Below are 25316 nucleotides of genomic sequence, written 5' to 3'. Positions count from 1 at the left end.
TGGTCTGGGCTAGCATGCTTGCTCCAAACATGTCCGAAGAAAACCTCACTGCCCTTGTCAATAATACATGGCCTGCACTAGATTGATGAGCGAGAACTGCCAGCTCTGATGTCACCCCAAAAATTGCGATGCAGCTCACAGAAATTTACCAAACTTATCAAACGACCCTCGTAGTGGCCACAGCCCAAGATGTAGCATTCTCTATAGGAATGTCTGCAATCTACCAAAGGTTTAATAAGCCCAGGAGTGGACAAAAAAGGTAAGGCAAAGAAGTTGAGTGTATACTTACCTTAATAAAGGAAGCATTGATATAGTCATCCCTCTGCGATGTCATTGCAACTCTGTTGTGGTCATCTATGGCAAAATACAAAGCAATGACCGACCATTTATGCTTTCACAACTTTCAGTAGGGTCTGTCACTCGATACCTCCTTTTAATGTGATCATTCATCTTTTAGATATTGTTGCCAGAATCAGGTAACAGGCCCAAAAGAAGAGCTCCCTAGAGGCTGGCCTACATCTAAATACACTGCCTAATTTTATACTAAACCTACCAGCAGCTACCTTTTCTCTATGCCGCCCACGACTTGAATGATGTAATGCTGAAGTTTCAATAATCAGCGACCAATTTTTCTTCAAACATGCTTTCAGAGACAGGCCCACATAATTGCTGTGCACGGCTCATCCCTTGGGAAATGCCCACAGGGGCCACTGAAGCATGAATACACAGTATCTCTGTTCAAGCACATGACAGCTATCATCTCGCTTCAAAGAGTTCAGCATTTCAATGGTCCCCTTTTTAATCAATGCCAATGCTTTACATATTCCCTTCCAGTATGTGCTCCACCACTTTTGGATGCAATAAAACCTGACCAGCCCGAACTAAGCCCGTGCCCAATACTCTCCGTCTCAGATCGCTCTTCACCTACAACGGGGCAGATAGGACACAAAGTGCCAGATGCCTGATGCAAGAGGTTCTGTGCTGCATGTGAAATTTTGCAAGTTGTTTTGTGTAAGAAGGAAGTAGAATGCGCTAGTGAAATGCACTCCCTTGGACTCCTTTTGAAGCTCGCCCTTTTTTACCTTCTTAGTATTCACTAACCTCCACGTGCATGCGTGGAAAGTTGTATGTTATACACGGCAGTGTGTGTGGAATAAATGTAAATGCAAATCTGCACTCATCTTATCCCTCCTTGTGAACACCATTCGTCACACTGCTCCATGAGTCTTGATATGCATCAACTTGGCCAACAAGCAAAGCTGAATGTGTGAAGTCAGTACTTCCCACCTGCTGTTACTTCTACAGGGTAAGGGTGAGCTGTTTAGAGGATGCTATATTTATCTTTCCTGGGGCATACAGTCAATTTATTATAATACGGGATGTAGACAGGGGACCATACGAAACAGTGTGGAGAATGCAAAGCACTGTGTGATGTGTAAGAAAACCTTACGATGCTCTCGAAGCCTTTTCAAGAACAGAGAACACACTGACACAGAGGTTAGGCCTGTCTGCACCCAAGTCAGCAGTGATTTAGGTAGACCATCTTCATCCCATTTCAAAAGGGTTCACCCCATTTCTAAAGCCATGAGTCAAACTCACATGGCATTACATCTGGAATGCGGTTCTTCATTGGGTAGCACCGTGCCACTGAGATTGACAGCTTCCGGGACTCTCGGTCTTGAGCGTCCACATATTCCTGGAAACGGCAAACCACAATTAGTCACTATGCACTACGCACGTTGCAATCAAGGACTCATGCACACAACCTGACAAACGGAGAGACTTACTTTCCACTTCTGCTCAAGGAGAGTTGGACCATTGAGAGACTTCTTGGCGAGACCTTCAACATACTTCTCGAAGCGCTCAACTTCTACAATGAACTTCTCCAAGGCAGCTGGATCAGACAAAGGGTCCTTGCCACATGTACGTGTCTCAACTGACTTTTCCTCAGACTTGCTCCCTCGCTCTTTCCAGCTTTCACTTGACAGCACCTAAAAAGTTCACATAGGCCAACTCGCACACAAACACTGCATGTCATTCAAGATTCTACGACACAATGGCCAAAAATTTGGAGGGCACCCAAGCACTCCCCATGATGAAGGTAATGCACAAGCATTAGCGTCCAATTGCCAAAGGGATGTGCTGGTATTGAGGGTCCCAGCACAGTGCCCTGGATATTGGGTGACTGCTTTGCCCCTATGGTGGAACCCCGATGGTACATCCCTTGGTCTCGGTCTTACAACGACCCGCTTCTTACGACGGATCACCGCAGTCCCGGCAAACTCCTCTCAGAAACAACGCATTAAAAACCTAGATTATACAACACTCGGGTGCACGCAGTCCGCTCCATACAACAGACGCTGGCGGACTTAAACCGGCATTTTTCTCATCTTTTACACCGCTTTGCTGCCTCGTCCTGACCTTAATTTCTTAACCCCCGTTTGATGCTGCTTGATGCGCAAACGTCCGCAAGCGGGCCAGACCACTTGCTGACGAGACGCAAGCAAGCTGGCGGGTAATGGCTGGTGGGAGTTAACCTTCGACGACCCCATGCGGCAGCAGAACGGACTACAAACAGGTGGCCGGCGGACTGCGAATTTGAGCCTTCCATCGAGACGGCGAATGTCAAAAGGATACAACGCAACCCCACAGCGGTGACCAAACGCCCGCTTTCCTAGCCTGCTCGATCCAAGTTTCTTCCTTTCACGATGCCCCCCCCCTGATTTATCAGTGTCTTTCAACGCCACGTTGTTGCTTTGTTCCTTTCTTTCTCGCCTTTTTCTATCGCCGCCCCGTACTGTCGTTCATTTCGCTTGGCCTTGGCAGTTTCACTCTCGCCTTTTCCCCTCTCAATTTGCTCGGGCACGTGGCTGTGTCGGCCTTCCTGGCCTTCCCAGCTTATCTCGCACCGGACAGCATGGGGGTCGCGTGGAGCACGGCACGCAGAGCACGGCGCACAGTGCATGGATGATGGGCTAGCGCAGACGCCGTGGAAAGGAGGGGGGGCACAAAATAGGCATTTGTTATTTTTTTTTAGAAACTTGGTATTTTAGCTAAAGGTTTGCAAATTACACGAGAACGCGCTAAATATAACAGTTTAAGTTTTTAGCCTACCTGTCACGTAAGACTGTCTACTAGGCCGGCATTTACCTGTACCCCGATCATACGACAACACCCCAGTCATGACGCTCATGCCCGGTCCCTTAAAAGTCGATTATCGGGGTTCCACTGTATGTAAGACAGTGGCATGACACGAAGATTGGCACACGGCCCGCCGAAATCACACTGCCTTTCATAATGGTTGGGCTTTTCTCTTTTCTTCTCTCCAAAGCTATGACTGAGAGCCTTGGCCTTGTTAGGCCTATATGTGGGCTTATCGTTAGGCCAGCTAACGTTGAACCTTACGAAATGCCAAGCAGTCAAAGTCATTGCAAGTAAAGCAGCTTTAGGTAAGGGTTGACAAAGTTAGAGACCAAACCATAACCTTAGGCCGAACGTCAGGCCTAAGCCAACACCCACATGGGTGTCGGCAGGGGGGGGGGGGGGGGGGGGTGCATCCCCCCACTTCCCCCAAGCCACACCAGAACAATTGCCCTTTCCCCTTGCCCTTTCCCTCCCCGCAATACAATGGGTTTGCCGCCGTCAAGACAAAATCCTGCGGACGAACATACATAGCCATGTTCACATGGCCAAGCAAACAACATTTAGTGGAAACATACTTTGCTACTTTCCTAATTGCTATTTCCATAATTACAAGCTCAAATTATTCATGCAGGTCCTAGTGCATGTCTCAAACACACGTATGTAAACTGAAGGCTGTAATACATTCAGTAGGTCCATCTTTAGTCAGCTAGAACCATCGAGCCACCACGGCATTAGGAATGCATGCTTCTCTTGCATTCCAGAGGCCCCAAGTTCAATTCCCATCCAGACCCAAATTTATCCAATTCTCTTCTCAACTCGATTATTTTACTTTACCGTTCTTGCACCGTCAGCCATTTTGTCTGCCAGCCATTTTGTCTTCCATCCCTCTCAGATACGACGATGTCAGATTTTAGACCTTCCAAAGTCATTCAATCCATTTGCATTAAAACTGACCAACGCCGCCTCTATTATCATTGCCTAACGCGTGAGCGAAAAATGGCCAAACAGCCACTCTCCTGTTGCTCTCTCCTACCCTTCCCCGCTCCGTAGCCTTCCTGCGTGCTTTCATGTCCGCCGGCCAGCACCGGTTATCGGAAACTATGCAAAATATCTGAAAGTTTGTTTAGCGTTCCCCAGGCGACGCTCCTACGCCTTCTTCTTTTTTACCATGCCTGTCTGTCTTGGTCTGTCGCTGATAAAACCGCCTTTTCCTCGGAGCAAAATCCCTTGTGCTGCCGCAGGCTGATGCCGGCTTTGCGTGCTTGTCTACTTGGATAACGGCCCCCGAAATTTTCTGAGTGGGTCATTCCTCCTCTGTCCCCTCCGCATTTCGGCCCCGTTTTGTCCACGCTGTTCGCACTCCACATCAGTACGCTGTTTCAAATTGAGGACTGTACTGTAGAAGCACCCGGACAGCGTGGCTGGACCATCAACTGCTTCTCCTTTTGTTTTCTATAATCTCCTGAAATTTACTAGCACGCAATATTTTTTGGAAAGTAACAGTAGAAGTGAGCGCTTGAACAAAAAATGTGCTCGCATTTTTTTCTTCACTAAATACTCCAGAGAGAAAAATGTCACAAAAATAATGGCTGTACCATCCAAAAATATCGTTTTTCTGTTTGCTATTTGTATACCCGACAATTAATGTTCTTACACTATTTCAGTTCATCCTCCATCAGTCAAAAAATGCAGAAGGTATGATGCAAGTGACACGTTGAACAAGATTTCCAGTGCGCCCCAGAACTATCGCCCCGTTGCGGCTAAGATGTAAGCGAAACTGCTCTTGAAACCCAACAGGCAAGCTGACAGACACACGTCGTAGAAGTGAGTGCAGCATTCGTGACTCGCGAGCAGTGACGTAAGGCGAGATGTCCGCTGGCGCGCACCACATAGCGGATGAGTGCCTGAACTAAGCGACCCTACCCTTCTCACTGAAAAGTGCGCGACGCGTTAGGCAATGTTTATACAGGCGGCGTTGAACTGACATACACATCGAAGCCAATATGCCGCTTGCATTCTCATCAAATACTTATAAAAGCATTTTGTCAATCCAAGTGAGTGTGGCATCTGCAGCTATAGATGAATTTTTTGTGACCTATTGCAAATGTGTACTCTTCTGACATTCTTTACCAAGAGTGCAGACTTTGAGGAACAATGAAGAGTTCTGTTGGCGCATTTCAGCCAAGGACAGCCTGCAGCTTTGTGCTACTTCCGCAAAAGCGCGTGGTGCAAAGTAGCATAAAATCACATCCAAATGTTACAGCAAAGCAAATGTTTGTGCTGAAATGGATGCAGTGTTAATTTTCATTCGTTATTTGTTCAGTGTTACTAGCGCACTTCCTCATCTTACCTAAAATAAAGAGTTGCAGCTTCTGCATGTTTCTTTCTACAGAAAAAGTAGAGTGTTGGCCACAGAGAGGCGTCGCCCAAGTCTACCTTGTTCCCACATTATTTAAGGCGCTGCTCTGTCAAGTAAATTGAAGTTGCTAGCTTCAAAGCCTTTGAAAATTGCAAGGTGGACAACAGCATAATTACTATCAGGTGTAGCCCCTTCCACAGCTATTGACCTGAATTCCCAGGTAAAGAATCTAACAGTGAGTCTCAAAAGTTCCATGCACATTCCACCATTGGTAAATGCAATGAGGGCTGGCCTCTTGCCTTGCTGAACCATCACCAGCTGCTGTCATAATGATTCCCCTCCCAAGTGACTGTGCCTGCCAGTCGGGCAGGGAGAGATGCCTACCTGTGGCTGGAGGACTGCTGCCTGGCCCTTGTCATCCTGGGCCGTATCAATGGTAGCGGACAGCAGGTCCTTGGCGACTTCAGGCACCAGGGGCATGGTGGAGCCCACAGCAAAGGAGGGCTGCGGTGCCTGGCTGCCCTGTGGCTCATGGGGGCCGCCAGCTGGCATGGCCTGTGCCGGCACAGTGGAAGCAGCCGCCACAGGCTGTAGGGGCACTGCAGCCCCCATCATTCCAGAGGGCACTGGCTGGCCACTGACAGGGTACTGTCCCATCTGGTGCGTGGAAGGGTACTGCCACGAGCTGCTGGCATAGCTCTGGCCTGCCGGCACACTTGGCGTCTGCGAGGCCTGAAAGGTGGGGTGCTGTTGCTGTGCGCCGCCCTGGGCAGCCCCATAAGTATAGTAGGCGTTGGGGTAGCCCGTGTATGTGGATGCCATCGAGGTGGACAGGCTGTCTCCAGACGCAGGCTGTTGGTAGGGTGTTTGTGAAGGTGTGCTCTGCTGCTGTGGGTTGTAGCTCTGAGCGTACGACACGGGAGCCTGAATGCTCAGCGTCGACGGGTGCTGGCCGTAACCGAGTCCATAGTAGGCGGGCTGCTGATGCTGCACCGGCAGGGCAGCCTGGGCAGACGATGTGGCGGGGTACGGCTGGTAGGCCATGCCCTGCTGGGAGGTCACCACACTCTGGCCATAGGAAAAGGTGTTGCTGGTAGAGGCCAGGTAGCCAGAGCTCTCGGAGGGCAAGTAGCTTTCCGGGCCCTGGGCAGACTGGTTGTTGTTGCGAAAGCTGTACGTCAGGGTTGAGGCAGGGCTGGTCGGCATGTTGAACGAGCCTGAGGGCGTGTATTCGGTGTAGGCACGGTACTCCGGTCTGCCCGCAACCAGGGCTCGCTCGCTGGCCACAGCGGAGAGGCTCCTGCTGGAAGCAGTGGGGCTCAGGCTAGGCAAAGAAGCAGCTGCTGGCACAGTGTAGCCACCAGGGTAGGCCACAGACGTGCCAGGAACGCTGGAGAGCATCTGCGGCGGCAACTTCCCATATTTGTCCCCAGAGCTTGGGCAACCTTCTGGTAAAGCCGCATACGCACTCGGCATGTAGCCGTCACTCTGTCCCGACAGGTGCGGGGAGGTCTGCTCCGACCCAAGCGGGGTGGGCCGCACGCCCATGCCCATCATCTCGGCAGCTTTGTCGGCCACTTCACCCGGGGCTTTGTCAGTGCTGACCTGAGAAAGGGCCTGCGGGGTTTGGTAAGCGGCATAAGTGCCGGCCGAGTAATAGGCAGAGGCAACACTCGTGTCTGCTGGCAGCCCCTGGCCGGTCATGTATGGCAGGAAGTCCTTTAGCTTCATGCCTCCTGATGATGCACTGGAAAGGGCTCCCAGTTTTCCAGCTGGAAAATGCAAAACCGACATGCTCTAGCTCCACACCCAGTTGCAGGGCGTGCAGAATAACAAATGCAGCCAAGGGGCAGCATTTCATGACATTACCTTTCCGTGCCTGCGCCTCCAGTTGTAGTGCACGCTCTTCGTCCTGCACTTTGACCACACTTCGTAACCTAGTCAGCAGCTTGCTCACGTTGGTCTGCATTTTCTTATAAAACTCGACGCCCTTCTGGGTCTTGGCCACTAGGTCTTCGTAGGCTTCATACGATGCAATTAGAGAGGCCACCATGACTTCTCGCCTGCAAGGCAAAGCAGTAACATACCAAGTGGTAGCCGCACTGAGAAGATTAATGTAACTAACCTCCTCAGGATATCAGAAGCTGCTTTGCGTGTTTCCGCAAACCGGGCATTGGCTTGAGTCAGTGCCTTCAAGATGTTATCTTGTGCTGACAGATTTTGCTCCAAAAGTGACACCTCCTGGTCATGCTTTTTCAGCTCTGCCGCGAAGAACGCCTGCACAAAGCCAAAGGATCAGTGTTGCTGCCACTGGAACAGCCCGTGCCACAACCAAAGCAAGTGTGTGCACCTGAAGTTCTTCGCCTTTGTTTCTCGTCACGATCTGCCTGGTAACGTCATCCTTCTGAAGGGCGTCCCGCAAGTGGGTGTGGAGCATCTGCCTCTGCTTTTTCATCTCATCAACCTTGTCCAGCAGGTGAGACAATTCCTTGACCACAGCTTCATTGTTGGGCACTGCAATAAGATACCAACACAGATATTTCGTAACACTGCCTCACAATCTTGATGCCTAATGCTTACAATGCCACAAAATATTGAAAACAAGCTTTCTACAGCAAGATATCTTCCAGGAATCAGCTGCCTTTCAGTGAGCAGAGTCATAGAAAACAACCCTTGTTTTACCCCTTTCACCCAGTGCATCTGTTACAAGCACATCTCAAACACTCTCTACCAATACCTTGGAGCACATATGATACTCCACAACACAGTTAACCAAGCCAACGCCAAGATTTCTAGCACAGAAGATGCACTGCTTAGTGGTGACCTGGGTTTGCTGAGATGTGGCTGCTGCTACGAGCCATACCATTACGAGTGTGCACCACACAACATCCCCGCTATCTATGAAGTCGGGAACATGAAATCGATACCCTGCTGCTTTTGAAAAAAAATCTACATTAGCTGCTGACATCTCTGGGCACAGTGCTGCCAAGCAGGTGTTTGGAGTAAATGACGGCAGCACCAAATGGTTGGAAGCAAACCATTTTAGCATGCACTGGCGCAAGGATTTTCTGTGGGCTGAAGAATGGAAAGTGACCAAAAATTGAACCAGCCCTACCAAGTTCATACTAGAACAGCGTGCTGCTGTAAGCAACGACAAGTGAGACTAAACCGAAAACAAATTCCATGTATCGACCTCAAAGCAAGCAAGCACTAGGTTATGTCTCGTGTCATGCCAGGTTTTCTTCACGTTGGCACACATTTCCCTGCTCCCCCCCAAAATACAGAGGAGCTCCTGTCATTTCTGCGCCGCATAATGCAGTGAAATAAATGTTTTTTCACCTAGTTTCCCTCACTGACATTATGCATGGATGAAACTTTTTCTTATTTTGGTGTCTTAAAAGTTCCCCCCCCCCCCCTTTTTTTGTGGTTTTGGTTTTTAAGGTACATGCCATCTCTTTTGGGGTCCTCCACAATGCCAACGTGCCAGATATTAGTTTATACCTTCAGAGCCATCATCCAGTGCACAGAGGAGGGAGATAAAAACATAGTTACAAATTGAGTTAGCTCGATTCTCTCTAACAGGTCGGTTATCACTACCAGATGCAATTTTCATGACGCAGTGGTTTCATTTGCAAGAAATTCAAGGTGAAAACCCTTTTCCGTACTTTTTTGCGAACTACTCTCTTGCTTCCTCCAGCTTATTTTGCTTTGCCACTCCGTGTTCAGTCCAACCTCAATATACTGTACTTCAATGCAACGAAATCCTCAATACAACAAAAGGCTTGGGATCTCCCAATGCACTGCTGTCAGGCTTGCGCTGCCTGTTCTTTCATTGGCTCTTCACAGCCTCTCTATCAGCTTACCATTTACAGTGTAGACCGCTTATAACGTATGTCGTGGGAGCCGCAAAAATCTGCCCTATAAGCGGTACCGCACTATAACCAAAACATGCGCGAATCACACCATATCACAACCTACCTCTCAAGTCAAAGCAAAGGCCTGGTGTTTATATCGTATTTTTGTTCACATCAGTAGCTGCTGCAGGGACATTGCAAGCGCAGTCTTACAAACAGCGAGCACGGCTATAACTTCCGTTGTGTTTGTGTTTTGGAGGATCGTGGCTGCGTTTTTAGCGTCAATGAACAGATGCCGCGGAACGTGATATGAACACGGCAGCGGGATTTTTTTTTACCCCACTTTGTGTTCACGATGCCGAAGGCGACTGCTTATCAGCGCAGCGTACTGGTGGTGGAAATCTTCGGCTTCGCGCAGCTCGCTTGTTCGGAAAGGGAAAGAGCGGTGGCTTATCTGCACAACGTTCTAAAGCGTGAACCGCACGGAGCAATTTCTTCTCGCGGAAACACAGGGCACGCCGCAGGCGCAGCGACGTCGGCCCAGTTACAACTGGCGTGGTGTGCGGCGCGGTAAGAGGCGGCAACATGGCGTCCGCCCTGGCCGTGAAGTGGTGCAGGAAGCTCCAGCAACCACTTCTAACTGCTCGCTGAAATGCCGCTTGAGGTGCAAGCGAGGATTCTCACGCAAGAAAAGAGCTCATAATATGGGCGAAAAGAGGAATATAAACTCCCATCCACGTTGCTTGTGAAAGCGCCCATCAAAAAACACCGCGGTGGTAGGCCTACACATCTCTGGCGCGACCAGCCGGCTGGCCGGAGAGTTTCGAATCTCCCGCCACTAGGTGCGCGTCTCCCCATTGGTGCAAGCCATCACGCTCCTCCCACTGCCACGCGAAGAAGCCACCACGACACGAGCGCAAAATCGACATGAGCGTGAAAAAATGCACGCGCAACACCGACGTGCACGAACCGTGTGTGAAAACAGGCCATGCGGTACACGTTTAATAGAAACAACTTGCCGCGCGCGGACGGGGACGGGGATCGCTATCTTCCGAGGTGCATCAAGCAAAATCAGTTGTGGTTATCACGTACGCATGAACTAAAGGGTGCCTATTCTTTTCTTGTGTGTCGAAGTTAGAGGAGATATCAAGGAGTGCGTGCTGCGTCAGATGGCCGATTTCATCCTTTCTTTTTTTCTTTTGCTACCCTAAAACGATGCCCCAGCTGTGCCGGTCGATCAGCAGTCCTGCCAGAAAACCACACTATAAACGGTATTGTGCTTTGGCCAACCGCATTCTAAGCGGTATGCTTATGCATTGAGTTCTATGGGAGGTGAACCGGTGGTCACAAAAACCCCCGTTATATCCGTTCCCGCACTATAAGCAGTTACGTTATAGTCTACACTGTACTTGTATAAATGCTGCATAACTCCAAACTTTGATAGAATTTTTGAAGAGGAAAAAAATTGGACAGAATCACTACACACGGTGTTTATTAAATGCAAGTGCAAAATCACAACGGCAGTACTTCTCCAGCAACTCCTCTCCCATAGGTGGTGCTCACTTCAAGGTCCCTTTTTGCACATGGCAGAAACCCGCAAAGCCATCTCTCTACCACAGCCAGTATATGTGCCCACTTAGGGCCTTGTAATTGGTTCCCATGATGCTCCTTCTCTTTTGTTACGAGGGCACACATATTGCAAAAGGCCGGAAAGAAACACTAGGATACTATCGCTTTGAAAGAGGTGCAGCCAAGAACTGCCACAGAACGGCAGTCCTTGGCTGCCAACAAGGAGGCACTCTGCTCCGTATTACCTTGCTCCTGCATCGGGAGCAGAGCAAGGGCACTCATTATCTAACCAAGTTTTATGACCTCTGATCAGTGCCTCTTTCACTGTAAAGCCTTTATTACTGTACAAGTAAAAATCGCCCCATCCTATCTGTTTCATTTTTCCTGATAGCAATACAAGAGGCTGTCTTTGCAACATGCTGTATCAGCTTTTTCGCACACTAATGCCGTGCAAACTCTAAAATGGAGGTGTATGGACCCCGTACAGTCCACGGAGTACGAACAAGGAAGGAGGGGAAACGAAGCTTCCTAGGGCAGCCAGATAACCTCACAAGCATTTGGCCTAGGCTACGCTAGCAGGATCTGTTGCGGGAGAAGAAACTGCATGGCCGTTGCGATCGGCATTTCACTGCGCAACTCTGAAATGAATTGTGGCTGCTATCATTTCATCCATAAGGTACTTTGTACATCGTGGAATTATCTGGTCACTAGCCCACGCCCGCTGCAATGGGCCGTTTCCCCTCCTATGTACATTCTTGCTCCGTGGTACAGTCCAAACGCGTACGGAGACGCGCCTCCCCTCCTTTGCTTCTATCTCGCTGTACAGCACCGGGCTGTTATGAAAACACGACGACAGCCTAGCGAAGAGAGGCTCACCGTCGAGGAGTGAGACAGAGGGCAGCGCCTTGTCCACCTCATCCAGGGGGCTGGCGAGCAGCTTGAGGTTGGCCGAGTGGGTGGCCAGGCTCTTCTGCAGGGCGCTGTTGGAGTCGGCCGTGCGCTGGTGCACCCCCTGGTACTTGGCCAGCTCGGCAGCCAGCTCCTTGAGCAGGTTGGAGGGCGGCCGCTTGCTTCCCAGCACCGAGCCGTGCGCTGACTCCCGGGCGCCCTCCTCCTTCAGCAGTTGCTCCGCCTGGGCCAGGTCCTCGTCCACTCGGTGGTACAGCTCCTTCAGGCCTGCAGCGCATTAATCAGGGTCATGCCTACCAAACGTCGTTTAAGAATAGTGGCAAAGGCCCCTTTCAAAACCAGCCACGCTGCATCATCCAGTGCGTACTTTCTACAAGCTCATATGTTTCTCTTCTGCATGGCACCGACTTTCCAACTGCCGGAAAAAACAAGAGCGTGCCATAATTAAGAAAAAAATATATATATGTGGTGGCATCTGCAAGTGCTGTGCACCCTCATTAATCACGAGATTCGCCCAGAGTACATTTCTTCGATGACAGTAGCATCAGTGACTCTGTAGGAGATGCCAGACCATAGGCATTCAGAATGATACCAGATCATTACGCACATTGCCCGTGCTCACTATGGCTGTGGAAGGCACCATGTGCCTTGGTGGCAGCTGGCCTTTTTAAAATAGGTCTAAGCAGGGGTGGAACAGGGTCCATGGGTTTGGGAGCAGTCCTGGGAGCAGGCAAAAGTGCCTTTTGTAGCAAGCTTGGAGCAGCAAGAAAGGCATTTTTGGAGCAGGTTTGGAGCAGCCAGAATTGCCATTTGTAGGAGATGTAACACCATTTCAATGCATTATGGTGCCTCCGTACAGGCCGCTGTGCAAGTCCCCGGCCAAGTACCTAATCTCTCTACTATTCTCAGGTGTTCTATCATGCACTAGAACCTAATCTGAACCAGGAACGCAGTTCTTGTACTACATCTGGATGTTTACAAAATGCGGAGTCATCTACCTTCGGCCCCAGCGAGTGCGTTGCATTATTACCGTTCGAAGGCCAAACCTGAAGCGGAGAGTCGAAAGGGATCAGATAACAGGCCTTGCTTTGTGTCCACCAAACGGCAGTGTTTATGCGACCCCATGGCGGCATTCCGTAAAACAAGGTGTTTGCTTACATTGTTTCTATCGAACAGCGGTTTCAGTGCGTGCAAAGTTGAACATAGCTTTTTCTTCACTCGTCACCGCGATGCAAGAGTCTACGAACTTACGCCGCAGACAACGTACCTAACTAGAGCACGTCAGAAGTCCCTATTAATATTAGACCATCCTCCACTAAGCAAAGCCAACCCCAAAGTTGAATTGAATTTAATTTAAGTTTATTTGTTCTTTTCTGAATACAGAAAAACGGAGGGGGGAGGCAAAAGGTAACCAGCATCCCTCCGTTTAGCAGGGAGTTCATTTCAAGTTTAAAATTAATTTTTTTTTAAAGTTTACGGGCGAAAATGAGTAGATACCTCAAAGCAAAAGTGAAACACTCCGTAAGGCGGAGCATGATGTCGCAAAATAAGATAGAGGAAAATACATCTCTAGTTTCTAACTCTTGCTACAGCATAGCCACAATATAAAAAGCACCGTGTCACTCTGTTCCTCACGAAAAAAACAAGAATGCGACCGTACCACAAAAATAACCGGAAAACTCTATGCAAGTAATGAAAACCTTTGCAAACAGCGCTGGAAAACTACACTTTTTGCTGAACTTCACAAACGGTACTCGCTACTTTGCACTTCCTTCAACTTCTATGCAAACTAAAGAAAAGCACAAACATATTGTGCTGCCAACCTTTTTTTTTGCAAATAACACCAAAGCACAACAGCTAACTAAATCTGGACGTTTCCACGCGGCGCTTTTCGGACCAGATTCGTACGTAACAGGCGATCCCGGCACCGCGGTTTACTGCGTGTTTCGTCGTTTTTTCGTGCACTTGCAGCGCGTAATTCGTTGAGGTAAAGGTCTCCAAGCATTGCGGCACGAGACAAAAAGGCGTTGTAACAGAATCGCAGTCACTAACGGCAGAGAAAACGCACCCGGATTGAAAATACTGCGGCGGCAGACATGCGCCTGCACAAACAAAACGAAAAAAAAAAAAAAAAATGGCGGCTGAACCGCACCGGCTAATCAAGACGCGGAAGGGGGGCTTGCCTCGAGCGCGCGTGCTCCTGCCAATCAGCGGCTCGTAAACGATTTTCGCGAAATTGGCAGTAACTGCGGTAATGCTCGTTCTCCTCATGGGACGCCATTTTGAGATAGTGCAAAATGCGCACAGTAAAGAAGGCTAGTCCAAGATGGCCGCCGCTGGCAGTCTGCTTCTAGTGTGGCGCGCGCGTGAAATTCAAGCTTTTTTAGCCCGATTCTCGGCGTTTTGCGGCTCCCGCTGCGTTTACAAGGTCGACTTTAAGACCTTTCCAGACCAAATTCAGCGGTAAAACTTTCAGATTAGGTGCTTGAAGGTATGGAGACTTCAAAAATGTGTTTTTCCTAAAATGCATTTTTTTTTTCGCGATTTTCGACCATTTTAAGACCAGGTTTGGCGCAACAGGGGCGGATCGGCGCAGGATGGCGCAGCTAAACACGTTTGGCGCTCAATGGCGCAAATGGCGCAGCTGTTCCACCCCTGTCTAAGGGAATCTCCCAGCTTGCACTCGGCCTTTGCCGGGGATGACAACACCTGGGAAGTCCACACAGCTAGATGGAAAATGGCCCGTGTGCGAGGGGCCGTGTGCAAATTCAACCCGTGTACAATTGGTCTCCTCGATTCGGCTACACTTTCTGCACTAGTTCACAAAAGTGCCGTGCAAGTGCAGCGCCAGTTCTTTCGCACGCTACACCTTGCACGAGACGAGAACTCGCACAGGGGCTAGTGCAGAAGTGTAGAAGAACTGGTGCAGCACGGCGTCAAATCGAGGGCCGAAGTGCAGGTGGCGCAAGCTGCACTGGTAAATCGAGTGCGCGAGTGCTGCACCGCCTGAACTGGTGCAGAAAGTGTAGCCAAATCGAGGAGACCAAATGTCAACCTGAGCCACCCTGAGTGGGCATGGGAGCTGCCTTCGTGGCAGTATTGGCGAATTCCATTGGGAGAACAGGAGCAAGTGGAGCGAGCAGCCAGAGCAGCACACGGGAGTAACGGGGACGTGTGCTTTCGTCCCACAAATGAAACATTCGCGCTGCTCCGGGAGCAGTGAAACAAGGGGGAGGGCGTGATGTCAAGAGTCATGTGACCAAACTTTTCCCGCTCTCGCTTCCCGGAGCATTTCGCGCGCTCGTGTTGTCCGCACGCTGTTCCTCGCCAGTTTTGCCAGATACGTGCCGGTAGTTTTGTGTCTGCCTTCCGCATGATAGGGTCACCAAAGTATCTCCCTAAAATTAGCTGCGAACGATAACAGCGTCCGCCGTCTGAAATTTCCAGATACGACTCTACCTTCGGTCGCTGCTCCGGCGGGGTGAACAGGTGCTCGAACATAAACTCATGCAATGTCAAGTCGTCGTCGTCGTCGCTGCTGCTGCTGCTGTCCGATGATGAGTTTGCGCTTGAATCTGTGGTGCTTTCATCATCCAAAAGTAGCAGCATCGTCCAGACGGCCGCGCTTAGCTGCTGCCGTACGCACTGAGCGACTATCGCGGCTGCTGGATTCCGCCATTTTTCCTCCGCCACCCGGGGATAAAACCAGAAATGACGTAAAAGAGGTCATGTGACTTCCTCGGCGTTCCCTGTTACTCCGCCGCTGGCGACGGAGCACCGAGAACTGCTCTCGGCTGCTCTCGGCGCCAAAAAAGTGCTCCCCCTCGACCAATGAAACACAACGCCCCTGCTCCTGCCCGACCACTGGAAGATGCCAGAACTCGCGAGAGCACTTTGGGTGCAGTTAGAAGTGCTCCTGTTCGCCCAATGGAAAGCGCTATATGACTTATACGCATCTTTTCTACGCACTTCAGGCCCTGATGATCCTGGCAACGACTTATCTGCTGGCCACTCCACCCCCCTACTTGCACCCGGCTTCCTGTGGCCCGCGTGGCTTCAGGCTGCCTGACTCTTATGAGTCATGACCCAGCACGTGGAGTACTTCCTGTACCGGCTATCTGCAACTACAAAAACCTGCTTATCAAGATGACAGCAGCGACATCATCTCAACCGACGCATGTGGGCAAAGAGCATTAAATGTAGGCAGAAAATCATCCCAATGTGTTCATAATACAAACCGTAAATTTGACATTATGAAATCTAAGTAAGCTATGGCATTACATGCAGATCCTCCCATTACCATGCTAGTCTGCTGCTATGTGGCAATATTATCAGAAGAGCACAATGTGGAAGCAAGTGCCACACAGAGTACACACAGATAAACTTTGTGGGGAACATGGTGGCACTTGGCGGCAGCCCTGGGTGATGCATATCAAATATTTCAATGCGAATACGCATTCACTTGTTACAAATATTGATTGTGATATCCGTTTTGTTTTTTTTAGGCCCTCCGATTGCAGACGTCTCTATAGGCATATTGAAAAGTCTAAAGGCTTCTTGCAAAATTTAGCACCACATGGAAGATGATAGATACCATGAAATGAAGAAAATAAGCATAATGCTTGTGCTCGTACGGAGCCATGCACTGCATCATTCTAAAAATACTCCCCAGTCGAATGAACATCTTTCTGTGGCACAGTTTGCAAGACAGGGCGGATGGGAGATCACATGTGCCCACCTTGGATGGTGAGAACCAGGTCACTGACAGCCGTGGGGCACACACTCAGCCGGGCGCAGCACTGGACCACTTCCTGCGGCAGGGCTTGTGCATCCATCACCAGCATGCTCTTGTCCAGGTTTAGCGACGACAGGAAAGCCCTGAAAGTAAACGTTTTTTTTTCTTTTTTCAGGTCGCAACGCCAAGCCCTCAGAGTAGCCACCTCGCATGCCACACTGACCAGGTTGTATCAGCTACAAAGCGAGACTGGGCCCGTAACTCGATGCGCACACTTTCATCACATGATCTATGCCTGGCTCCAGCGGGAAATTTGCCCGTCACAAAGTTTTCTCCACAACAATTCCATCCAGCTGATATACCCTTAGGCTCACGCGCAGCAACTAAGGCCACAAAGTATTGACGAGGTTTTGTTGCTACACATGAACGTCTGCTATGCTGCTGCTTTGTCCATCCCTGAGGCAGAGGAGGTGCGATGCACCATCACAGCCATCGTTGTGACTGTCTTCTTAGTGACTGGGGGATGACCCGCTCCTCCTCGCTCACACAAAATTATGAACGAGGTCAACATCACGCTCATCAAACTCAGTCATCATAACGCTCAGTAACATGGGGAAGGAAACGAGTTGCAGAAGTGTAATCTCACTACAAAACAATTGCCATATATTGCCGTGTATAAGTCAACATCTATTTAAAGAAATGACTATCCAAAATTAGAGGGGTCAACTTGTACGCAGAGTCAACCTATACGTGGGGTCATCTTTGCCGTCCGCTAAAAATTCAAATTTGCTGCCGGCTCAAAAGTCATTTCTGGAGGTGACTAGAGCCACTACAAAGCCTTATCTAGCCAGTCACATGAACCGCTCGCCATTTTGGTTGTGATTGCAAAGCGTTCTTTCCTTGTGCTGCAGGTAGTGCAGTTGAGGAGTTGGTGACGGTTCTGGACCTCAAAAGGCATATCTAACAATGCCTTCACAAGCTTGTCATCAATACTGTGCGGCGTTCAAGTGGAAAGTGGTTTTTTACACCGAAGATAACAGCAATGTTGCAGCAGAACGAGAATTCGGCACCTCGGAAAAGTGTGTTCAGGGGTGGTGCAACAAAAAGACAAGATCTTTGTGTGTGCTGGTACACGTCATTCGTTTCATGGGCCACAGCAGGGACCCTGCCATCAAGGAGAAAGTTCTTTTCTGGTTGAATACCCTTAACAAAAACGAAAAAGCTTTTTGTTAAATAAGAAAGGGCTGAAATTCTATTACACTCACTCAAGCTCTTCGTTCTTCTGGTCCACACGTGCAGTTACTGAGCGCAGAAGCCGTGCCTTTTCTTCACTGTAAAGAGTAACACAAACAAGCCTGAGAAAAATCATCCTGGAAAATCCTCTCACTGCTTACGCTATAGCAGAAGAATTACAATCATGCTCATGCGAAAACATGCCAAACACCATGCGGGTGTAACAAATCTTCAACTAGATGCTGCGATGCGTCAACGACAAAACAGACAGCTTCGTTGGAGTCACAAGTTTGGAATTTACTCTGAGCCCTTTCTTTGGTTGCAACCCTTGAAGCAAGCAAGAGCACAAGCACACTGCTAACATCAAAGCCGCTTCGTTACTACCTGTGTTTCCAGTGACAAATATTACCACTTCTTACACAGGGGGCAGCACGAATTAGGCCTGCATGCCCAGTGAATTAAACAGCACAGTGCGAGAAATGTGATCATCACACATGTGATCATCAAATGTGAAAATCACACCGCAGGCTGATCACGTGAAGGTTAAACAGAGACGTCTCAGCTGATCAGCTTGCTAATTGCTCCCTCCTAACAAAAGAATGTGTGAAAGCAGTCACCTGTAGATAGAAGAGGCCTCATGAGCTTCCATTGGAACCAGCCGAGCAAAGATGTCAGGGCCGCTTATTTCGGGGTCTGTAGGGCTGAACGAAATGCCTTTGACAAGGTTCGCTCCTTTCACTTCAGGCAGGGACTCCACAGGAGGCACTCTCTCGTGGTACACAAACTCATTCTCCTTCTTGGCAGCGTTGAACCTGGTGGATTACAAAGACAGGAGAACACTGTGAAACTTCATGATTGATTTAGTGATCGTAAGGTTTAACGCACCGACGCAACACAGGCGATGAGGTGCGCCGTAGTGGAGGACTCCGGATTAGTTTTGACCACCTGGGGATTTTTAACGTGCGCCGAAATCTAGTACACATGGGCGTTTTTGCGTTTCGCCTCCATCAGAAAAGCACCTGCCGCGGCCGGGAATCTAACTCGCATCCTCGTGCTCAGCAGCACAATGCCTTAGCCACCCGACTTGAATGAAGATTTCAGATAAACATACCATTCTGAAATTCCCTGCAAGTACAGCACTGCATCAACTGCATCCAATGCAAATACGATCATGGAGGTTTTTTTTTCTTTTTGGTGCAGCAGCTGATAACTTCCTCCATTCCTTGTGTCACTTAAACAAGTGCCTTCGATCTTCCCAAAATTTTTGATATGGCATGAGAAGACATGTTACTCAAGTGAATGCCTGGACATAAGCAGTCGGTTTATTAATATAGCCTTGCTAAAATGTGCCATTCAAGAGCAATTAACCAATTTTTCCAAGTGTTCAAAATGTGAAGGATCTGCAAGATAATGCCAGGGATGACAATAAATGATCCTATAGTATTCTTAGCACTTTTCATTTTGATCTGCAAGTGGGACTTTAGTTTCCATATTGTTGTGAACCGGATAAAGTTCAACGAAGTTTCACATAAATGAACTTTTTATGTAGCCCTCTAGAGTTTGCTCAACTGAAGTTTCCCTGTAAGCGCAATAAGCCTGTTGGCCTTGGCATTCTCCACGGAAGTGTAATTACTCTTCAAATTTCTAGCAACGACTTAAACCTTGAGAAATTTGGTCTGGCCAGAAACCCACCGCAGAAATGAAAATAGGAAAAGTTCTTACTTCCCACCAATGACGTCCATGGCAAAAGAAAGTGTTTCGCCGAGGTTCTCCTCTTCCAGGCCCTGTGCAAGTGCAGGAGCATGTAAACGAGCATGACACCAGAGAGCCTAGCTTCGGCAGTTCACCTTGGCAATGGACGTCGCCTCATTGAGGTGCTGCACAGCCAGCTGGTACCAGGCCTGACGTTCGCCCATTTTCTGGGCCTCTTCTGCCTGGTTCCCCATATGCAGGCACGACACACTGGAGTAGTACGCCATCTTGAAGTCCAGGATCTTCTTCCACAGCTGCAAGGTAAGCGAACAGGCAGTGTGCCCAGCGTCCTCTCAGCACTCGCATCCGAGCAGCACAACTCCAAGGCCCACCACAGCAAAGGGGCCCCAATTTCACTGACACTGCACTGTTACTGTGAAGTATTTTTGTGTGGCCCAACCCTTTCCATGCAAGTGCAGAACACCACTGCAGTGGGACAACGGGATTAATTTTCTTTAATGCACTGCCTTGGAGACTGGTGTTACGTGCAAGCAAAACACGTACCCTTCGCTTCACTGGGCTTGCATGCTAGGTCACAGCATTTAACCGTCTTACCTTTGTCAGCTTTGTGCCAACGATTTCCTGTATGGAGTCAGAGTCTGAGTCCGAGCTTGAAGAGCCAGCAAGTAGAAGTGCCACAGCAGCTCGACAGTACTCGACCACTTGAGTGGCCACCTTGGCCGTGATGGAAGACTTACGCCTGTCCAACATGGACTTCTCCAGGATGCACTCCTGAGCCTGACCCTGGAAAAAAACAAAGCACAGCAAACGAGCTGTGGTGGCGTCTCCAACAGCTGCTGTCAACGAGCAGGTGGTGGAGCCCTCTTCAAACGAGAACTGCCCGACGATAACACTGTCCACATCAACATCATTGGAACTAACTCAGTTACAGCTTCACATAACCCGCCACTCCCAGGTGCGACCACACCGGACGATGCTGGCACTACAGACGTTGCAGTCCCGCTTTCCTTCACACAAATTAGGCTCAGTAAAGCTGGGCAGTGGGCTAGTTGGTCTTTAATCACACTGAAGTGTGTAGGTGCACTGTGTGACACAAAGACGTACGATGGACGTGGAGAGCAAGAACAGTCAAGGTGAAGCTAAGGATCGCATATGACTTAATGCACACAAAAGAAATATGCCCTTATTGATAAACGCAAGCTGTGACAGGGCATCTACTCGTGGTGAATGAAGCTTATTTCACGCGCCGAAAGTCGGATTGAGGAAGTGCAAACGCACTCTTCCCCCCATTGACACCTGTGTGCACAGGTGCACACTACGGGGCAGGGGGGGGGGGTGGGGGGCGATGCTGACCCCTGCTCCCTCCTTACTGCCCAAAGTGCCATTACCAGCGCCATTACCAAATGAGGTTTCTTTTGAGTTGCCTCTACTTTTCACTTAAAATTTTATTGTGGCTAAAAGCTTACCGCATCATTATTGGCACCGACATGCACGGCTTACTTCCATACTTTCTATTTATTCCTTCGAATGCTTACCATAAGAGGACAAGCACAATAGAAGCACCAGCGGCAGTTGCATCATCCGTATTTCTTATTTCATTTTTTTTTACTTTTGACTTTGAACGCCATGTACAATAAATTGCATTTAAATATATACACAGGAAAGAATTTTACTGTTAAAGTTCACTTCACTTTAAATTGCTTTGCATGCTTTTTAGCGACTGAAAAAAAAAAAAAAAAAAAAAAAAAGCTGCAGTCTTCAGCGACTTCTTCGGCAGAATTTCTTTTATCAGGGCTAGTCAAATGCACGGGAGTGTGCTGTGTCTCAGAATTGCAACTCTTTCCAGTAGGCAATCCTAACGCCCATGGGAAAAGAAGCTCTTCTAATAATTTACCTTTCTTAGAGCAGAGGCCATAAATAATATAATTCATTCATCAATCAAAACGAGGCCAAGCCGCATTCACTCAAATTTAGAATCAGGTTCAAATTATGGGGTTTTATGCACCGAACTCTACACCCGGGCCTTGATGCACGACGTAGTGCAGGGCTCGTGATTACCTGTGACCACCTGGAAATCATTTACATGCGCCGAAATCTCAACATATTATACGCATGCATACACGCACACACATATACACATGATGATGATAGGCATGTTTTATCATCATAATCATGGGCTGAAAGTGGAGGGATAAATATGTATAGGTCGGGGAAATAGGGGGCAGCCCCCCCCCCCCCTCCCTCTCCAGGGAAAATGAAAACATTCAGCCTATGCCACTGTGAATGCTTCAAACACTTCGCCCACTATCTTGTCTCTGGAGTAGAACAAGATAGTTGTGGAACCCAGTTGTGTCCTTTGTGGCCACATATCGCATGGAATGTCGCACACTGCTTGATACCAAGGAGGCAGATGCCATGCAAATGCCATATTACCGCATAAAACCCATAGCCAAGGTGCACTCTCACAACTCAAACATACAGAAGTCTCCGAAGCATGCACATTTTTTAATTAACTCCTTCGTTACCACCGGAAATTGACCGATTTTTAGGGGTAACATTTTTTTTCTGCTAAACATATTGGTTAGGCACTAATTGCAGCAACACAAAATACAGATGATTTAATGCCCTTTCCAATGGCACAAGTTTCTTAAACGTTTCCATACATCATAGTTGTGAAAAAAAAAAAAAAAAAAATTTTGTCAAGTTGTCATAGAAAATGATAAAAAAGCAGTTGTGTTTAACAAACCACCGATAGTAGAAAAAAATTCAAATACACATTTTGTAGGGAAGCACACGTCCCAGAAAGAATGCTGACTCATGCGTAACTGTTAGTCGGATCTGCAAAACACAATATCCCCCTCACAAAGATTCCTATACCAATTTAGACACTACAATTATCACAAATAACTGTCCTTGCGATGCCTCCCACTTGCCTACAAGCAAAATTGCTAATGCCAAGAAAAACAGAACGAAGCCCAAATAAAGTTAGTGCGACATCCTAGCCACCAAAGCATTCGGTGTGCAGGAGGTTCTGCCCTTCACCATCACCCAAACGACACTTACCAGGAAAACGTTCCTGAAGAACAGCAGCAGGTCATGGGACATGTCACTGCCCTTGGGTTGAGGAAAAAGGTCCTTCACTTGACTCAGGGCCCAAGCAGCACACTGGAAATGTGTGCAGGCAATCTTCATGCCCTGCAAGCAATGAACAATGCATCAGAAAAAGGCCGCCGGCCAAGCTGGAAGGAGCAAATGATACCTCTGAGCTGCCCCTATTCTCAAGGGCTCCAAGCTTGGAATGTAATGCGCCAATGTTGTAGAGGATGCTTGCTTGCTCGTATTTGATGTCCATAATGTTGAATACCATTCCAGAGTAAATGTCAGTCCTGTAATAGTAGGCTCAGTCAGGCAACAAATTGGATAGGCTTCATTCACAAACAATAATGGTCGCCCAGCACTAGTGCCTTGCATGAAGTCTATATGCCATATAGCATCAATAAAATCCAAGAACAATTACATTGCAGTGGCTCATGCCGGAAGCGTTTCATGCAATAAAAAACAGCCACAAGAATTTCAACATCTTCTGATAATGAAAATAAACGCATTTTCCCAAGCGCATGCAATGCTTTCCTCAAAATAACCGCACTGTGAACCGGCTTGATGCATTCAGGTGATGGCCCCATGAAGAAGAGAACCAACTGATCTACGCAGGTGAAGATGAGCGCACACTTCAAAGTTTTTGGCCTTCTCTTGCTTAGCAGCACAGTTAACAACATGGCGGCCAAGTACCACCAGAGGAGAGATGGACACACCACATGAATGGAACGCAGGCAGGCCCTTCGTCAGTCATGGGAAACCTGCTCTGGAGACACAGCAGCTGCGAGTAGTAGCGCTTGAGCACACTGCAGCCCGTGAAATCTCGGGAAACCTTGCAGGCGGCCTGAAAGGCAGGGGGAGGAGAGTCGTCGTTTTAGGAGCACTCTGCGGACACCGAGCAGAACGAGGCCACCTCACCATGCGGAGGGCTTCGAGTTCCCGGATCTCATTGTTGTAGGAGTCAGGGTCCTCGAGGTAATGCTCCGCAATGTACTGAAACAGCAACAACGCGAACATACATGCAATGCAAGGCCCAGTACTTTAAGAACTTCAGCATCAGTGAACAGTATCGCACACAGCACATCACAAGGAGGACTGGTGAACGGAGCCACCACAGGAAAAGCAGGTCTAACAGAAGCAATCAGCAATAAAAAAAAAAAAAAAAAACTTTACAGGGCCATGAAGACAAAATAGAACCTCATTCTTCTATTTGAAAGAACAAGCCTTTGATAACTCCTTCAGCTAAGCTCCAGCCACAAAAAGCAAAAACGCCCGTGTGTGCGAGATTTCGGCGCACGTTAAAGATCCCCAGGTGGTCAAAATTAATCCGGAGCCCTCCACTACGGCGCGCCTCATCGCCTGCGTTGCGTCGGCGCGTTAAAACCCTCACAATCAGAAATCAAAACATGTTTTTTAACAACAACAAAAAAAACACAACAAATAAAAACCCAAATTTTGCACTACACGACTTCAGCAGCGATGTAATAGGGGGAACGCTAAAAAAAAAAGGTTATTCTTGTGTTAGCTGCACGTTAGCATTCCATACCTGCCAGGTTTGCCGCGATGGCATTAGGGAGATCTTACTGGGGGGGGGGGGGGGGTAGTAGCTACAACAGAATGGGTAACTTCACACACATTTTTTTATTTGTTTAACACATAGCCACATAGCAGGAAATGAACTGTTTCTTCGTACAAACTACCAAGAAGCTAGACCACTCAAATGTTCGACGTGGCTGACACCGCCCTTTTCAGAAAGCCCTGGAAATAGTACTGCAAGTGCAATACAAAACAGCAGGAACTGAACTGTTTTGTTGTTTCGTTCAAGCTAACAACAAGCTACACCACTGGAGACTTGCTAAATCTTCAGAACCGCCGTCCAGAACGGCCGTGCTTGTGTGTAAATGAAAGCGGCAGCGGCGGCGCTGCATTTCTATAAACAGTAAACTAACAATGGGTCGAACAGGTTCACCATCTACACATGGCCGACTACGCTTTTTAAGCACTTCACTGATGACGATGTTAATTGGTGTCGCGTTGTATTGTCAGGTATACCTCCCTCACATTGTGGCCACACTGGGAAAAAGATTTGGCCAAAGACGGGTGCGTTTTCGGGAGATTTTTGTTTCGGTCGTACAATCTTACAAAACCACGAAAATTCGGGAGTCTCCCGGAAAATTCGGGAAACCTGGCAGGTATGGCATTCACATAATATGGTCAAACGAAACTAGAGGCCTCACTAAAATCACCGTGTTATGTTTCTTGGTGTAGGCTTTGGTCACTGGCCACCAACCACACACGATTTTGTGACATTATAGAAACCTCGCTGAAAAGTGGGTGGGGTCACTAGTGCTTCATCTGTTTTCTTTAGTATCTAGGTTGTTCGATGTTCGCAATAAAATCGGTATTATTGTTATCGGGACAGATCAGCTTTTTTAATGAACTGAACTCACATTTTGTCTTCATGGCCCCTTTAACCAGGAAATGTGTGCAAATAAAACATGTGGAGGCTGCGATAGCATTAAAATGTGTTGCAAATCAGTGAGGCATCACTATGGTAGTTAGTGCAGCGACAGCAAATAGCACGAGGTGTGTTTTTTTTTTTTTTTTTTCTGTCACTCATTACAGGTAAACCAAGGTGCTAGACTTCTGCTAAGTCATCAAATAATGAATTATATGGGTTAAGTTACACCACACATCCCATATA

At 48.4% G+C, this 25316-nt stretch overlaps 1 protein-coding gene across 1 annotated transcript in view; it reads right to left on the bottom strand.

Annotated features, from left to right (window-relative positions):
• Mop (tyrosine-protein phosphatase non-receptor type protein myopic) overlaps positions 1-25316 on the bottom strand; it is a 48876-nt gene that overhangs the window by 21825 nt on the left and 1735 nt on the right. Inside the window, exons 2-19 of the mRNA XM_077688005.1 lie at positions 23531-23605; positions 23329-23456; positions 22776-22902; positions 22580-22711; positions 20111-20299; positions 19651-19809; positions 19526-19587; positions 18421-18615; positions 17836-17901; positions 16574-16713; positions 11803-12102; positions 7854-8017; positions 7629-7780; positions 7373-7566; positions 5888-7275; positions 1788-1991; positions 1600-1696; positions 290-354 (exon numbers count right to left, since the gene is read on the bottom strand). Coding sequence (XP_077544131.1) covers positions 290-354; positions 1600-1696; positions 1788-1991; positions 5888-7275; positions 7373-7566; positions 7629-7780; positions 7854-8017; positions 11803-12102; positions 16574-16713; positions 17836-17901; positions 18421-18615; positions 19526-19587; positions 19651-19809; positions 20111-20299; positions 22580-22711; positions 22776-22902; positions 23329-23456; positions 23531-23605 — 3837 coding nt within the window. The remainder of the gene's footprint in view (positions 1-289; positions 355-1599; positions 1697-1787; positions 1992-5887; positions 7276-7372; positions 7567-7628; positions 7781-7853; positions 8018-11802; positions 12103-16573; positions 16714-17835; positions 17902-18420; positions 18616-19525; positions 19588-19650; positions 19810-20110; positions 20300-22579; positions 22712-22775; positions 22903-23328; positions 23457-23530; positions 23606-25316) is intronic.

Source organism: Haemaphysalis longicornis, unplaced genomic scaffold, assembly GCF_048455015.1.
Source record: "Haemaphysalis longicornis isolate Haplotype H1 unplaced genomic scaffold, Haemaphysalis longicornis Haplotype H1 scaffold_1, whole genome shotgun sequence".
In the NCBI taxonomy this organism is placed as follows: Eukaryota; Metazoa; Arthropoda; class Arachnida; order Ixodida; family Ixodidae; genus Haemaphysalis; species Haemaphysalis longicornis.
The sequence above is the reverse complement of the archived record's forward strand: the minus strand, read 5'-3'. Positions and strand labels throughout refer to the sequence as shown.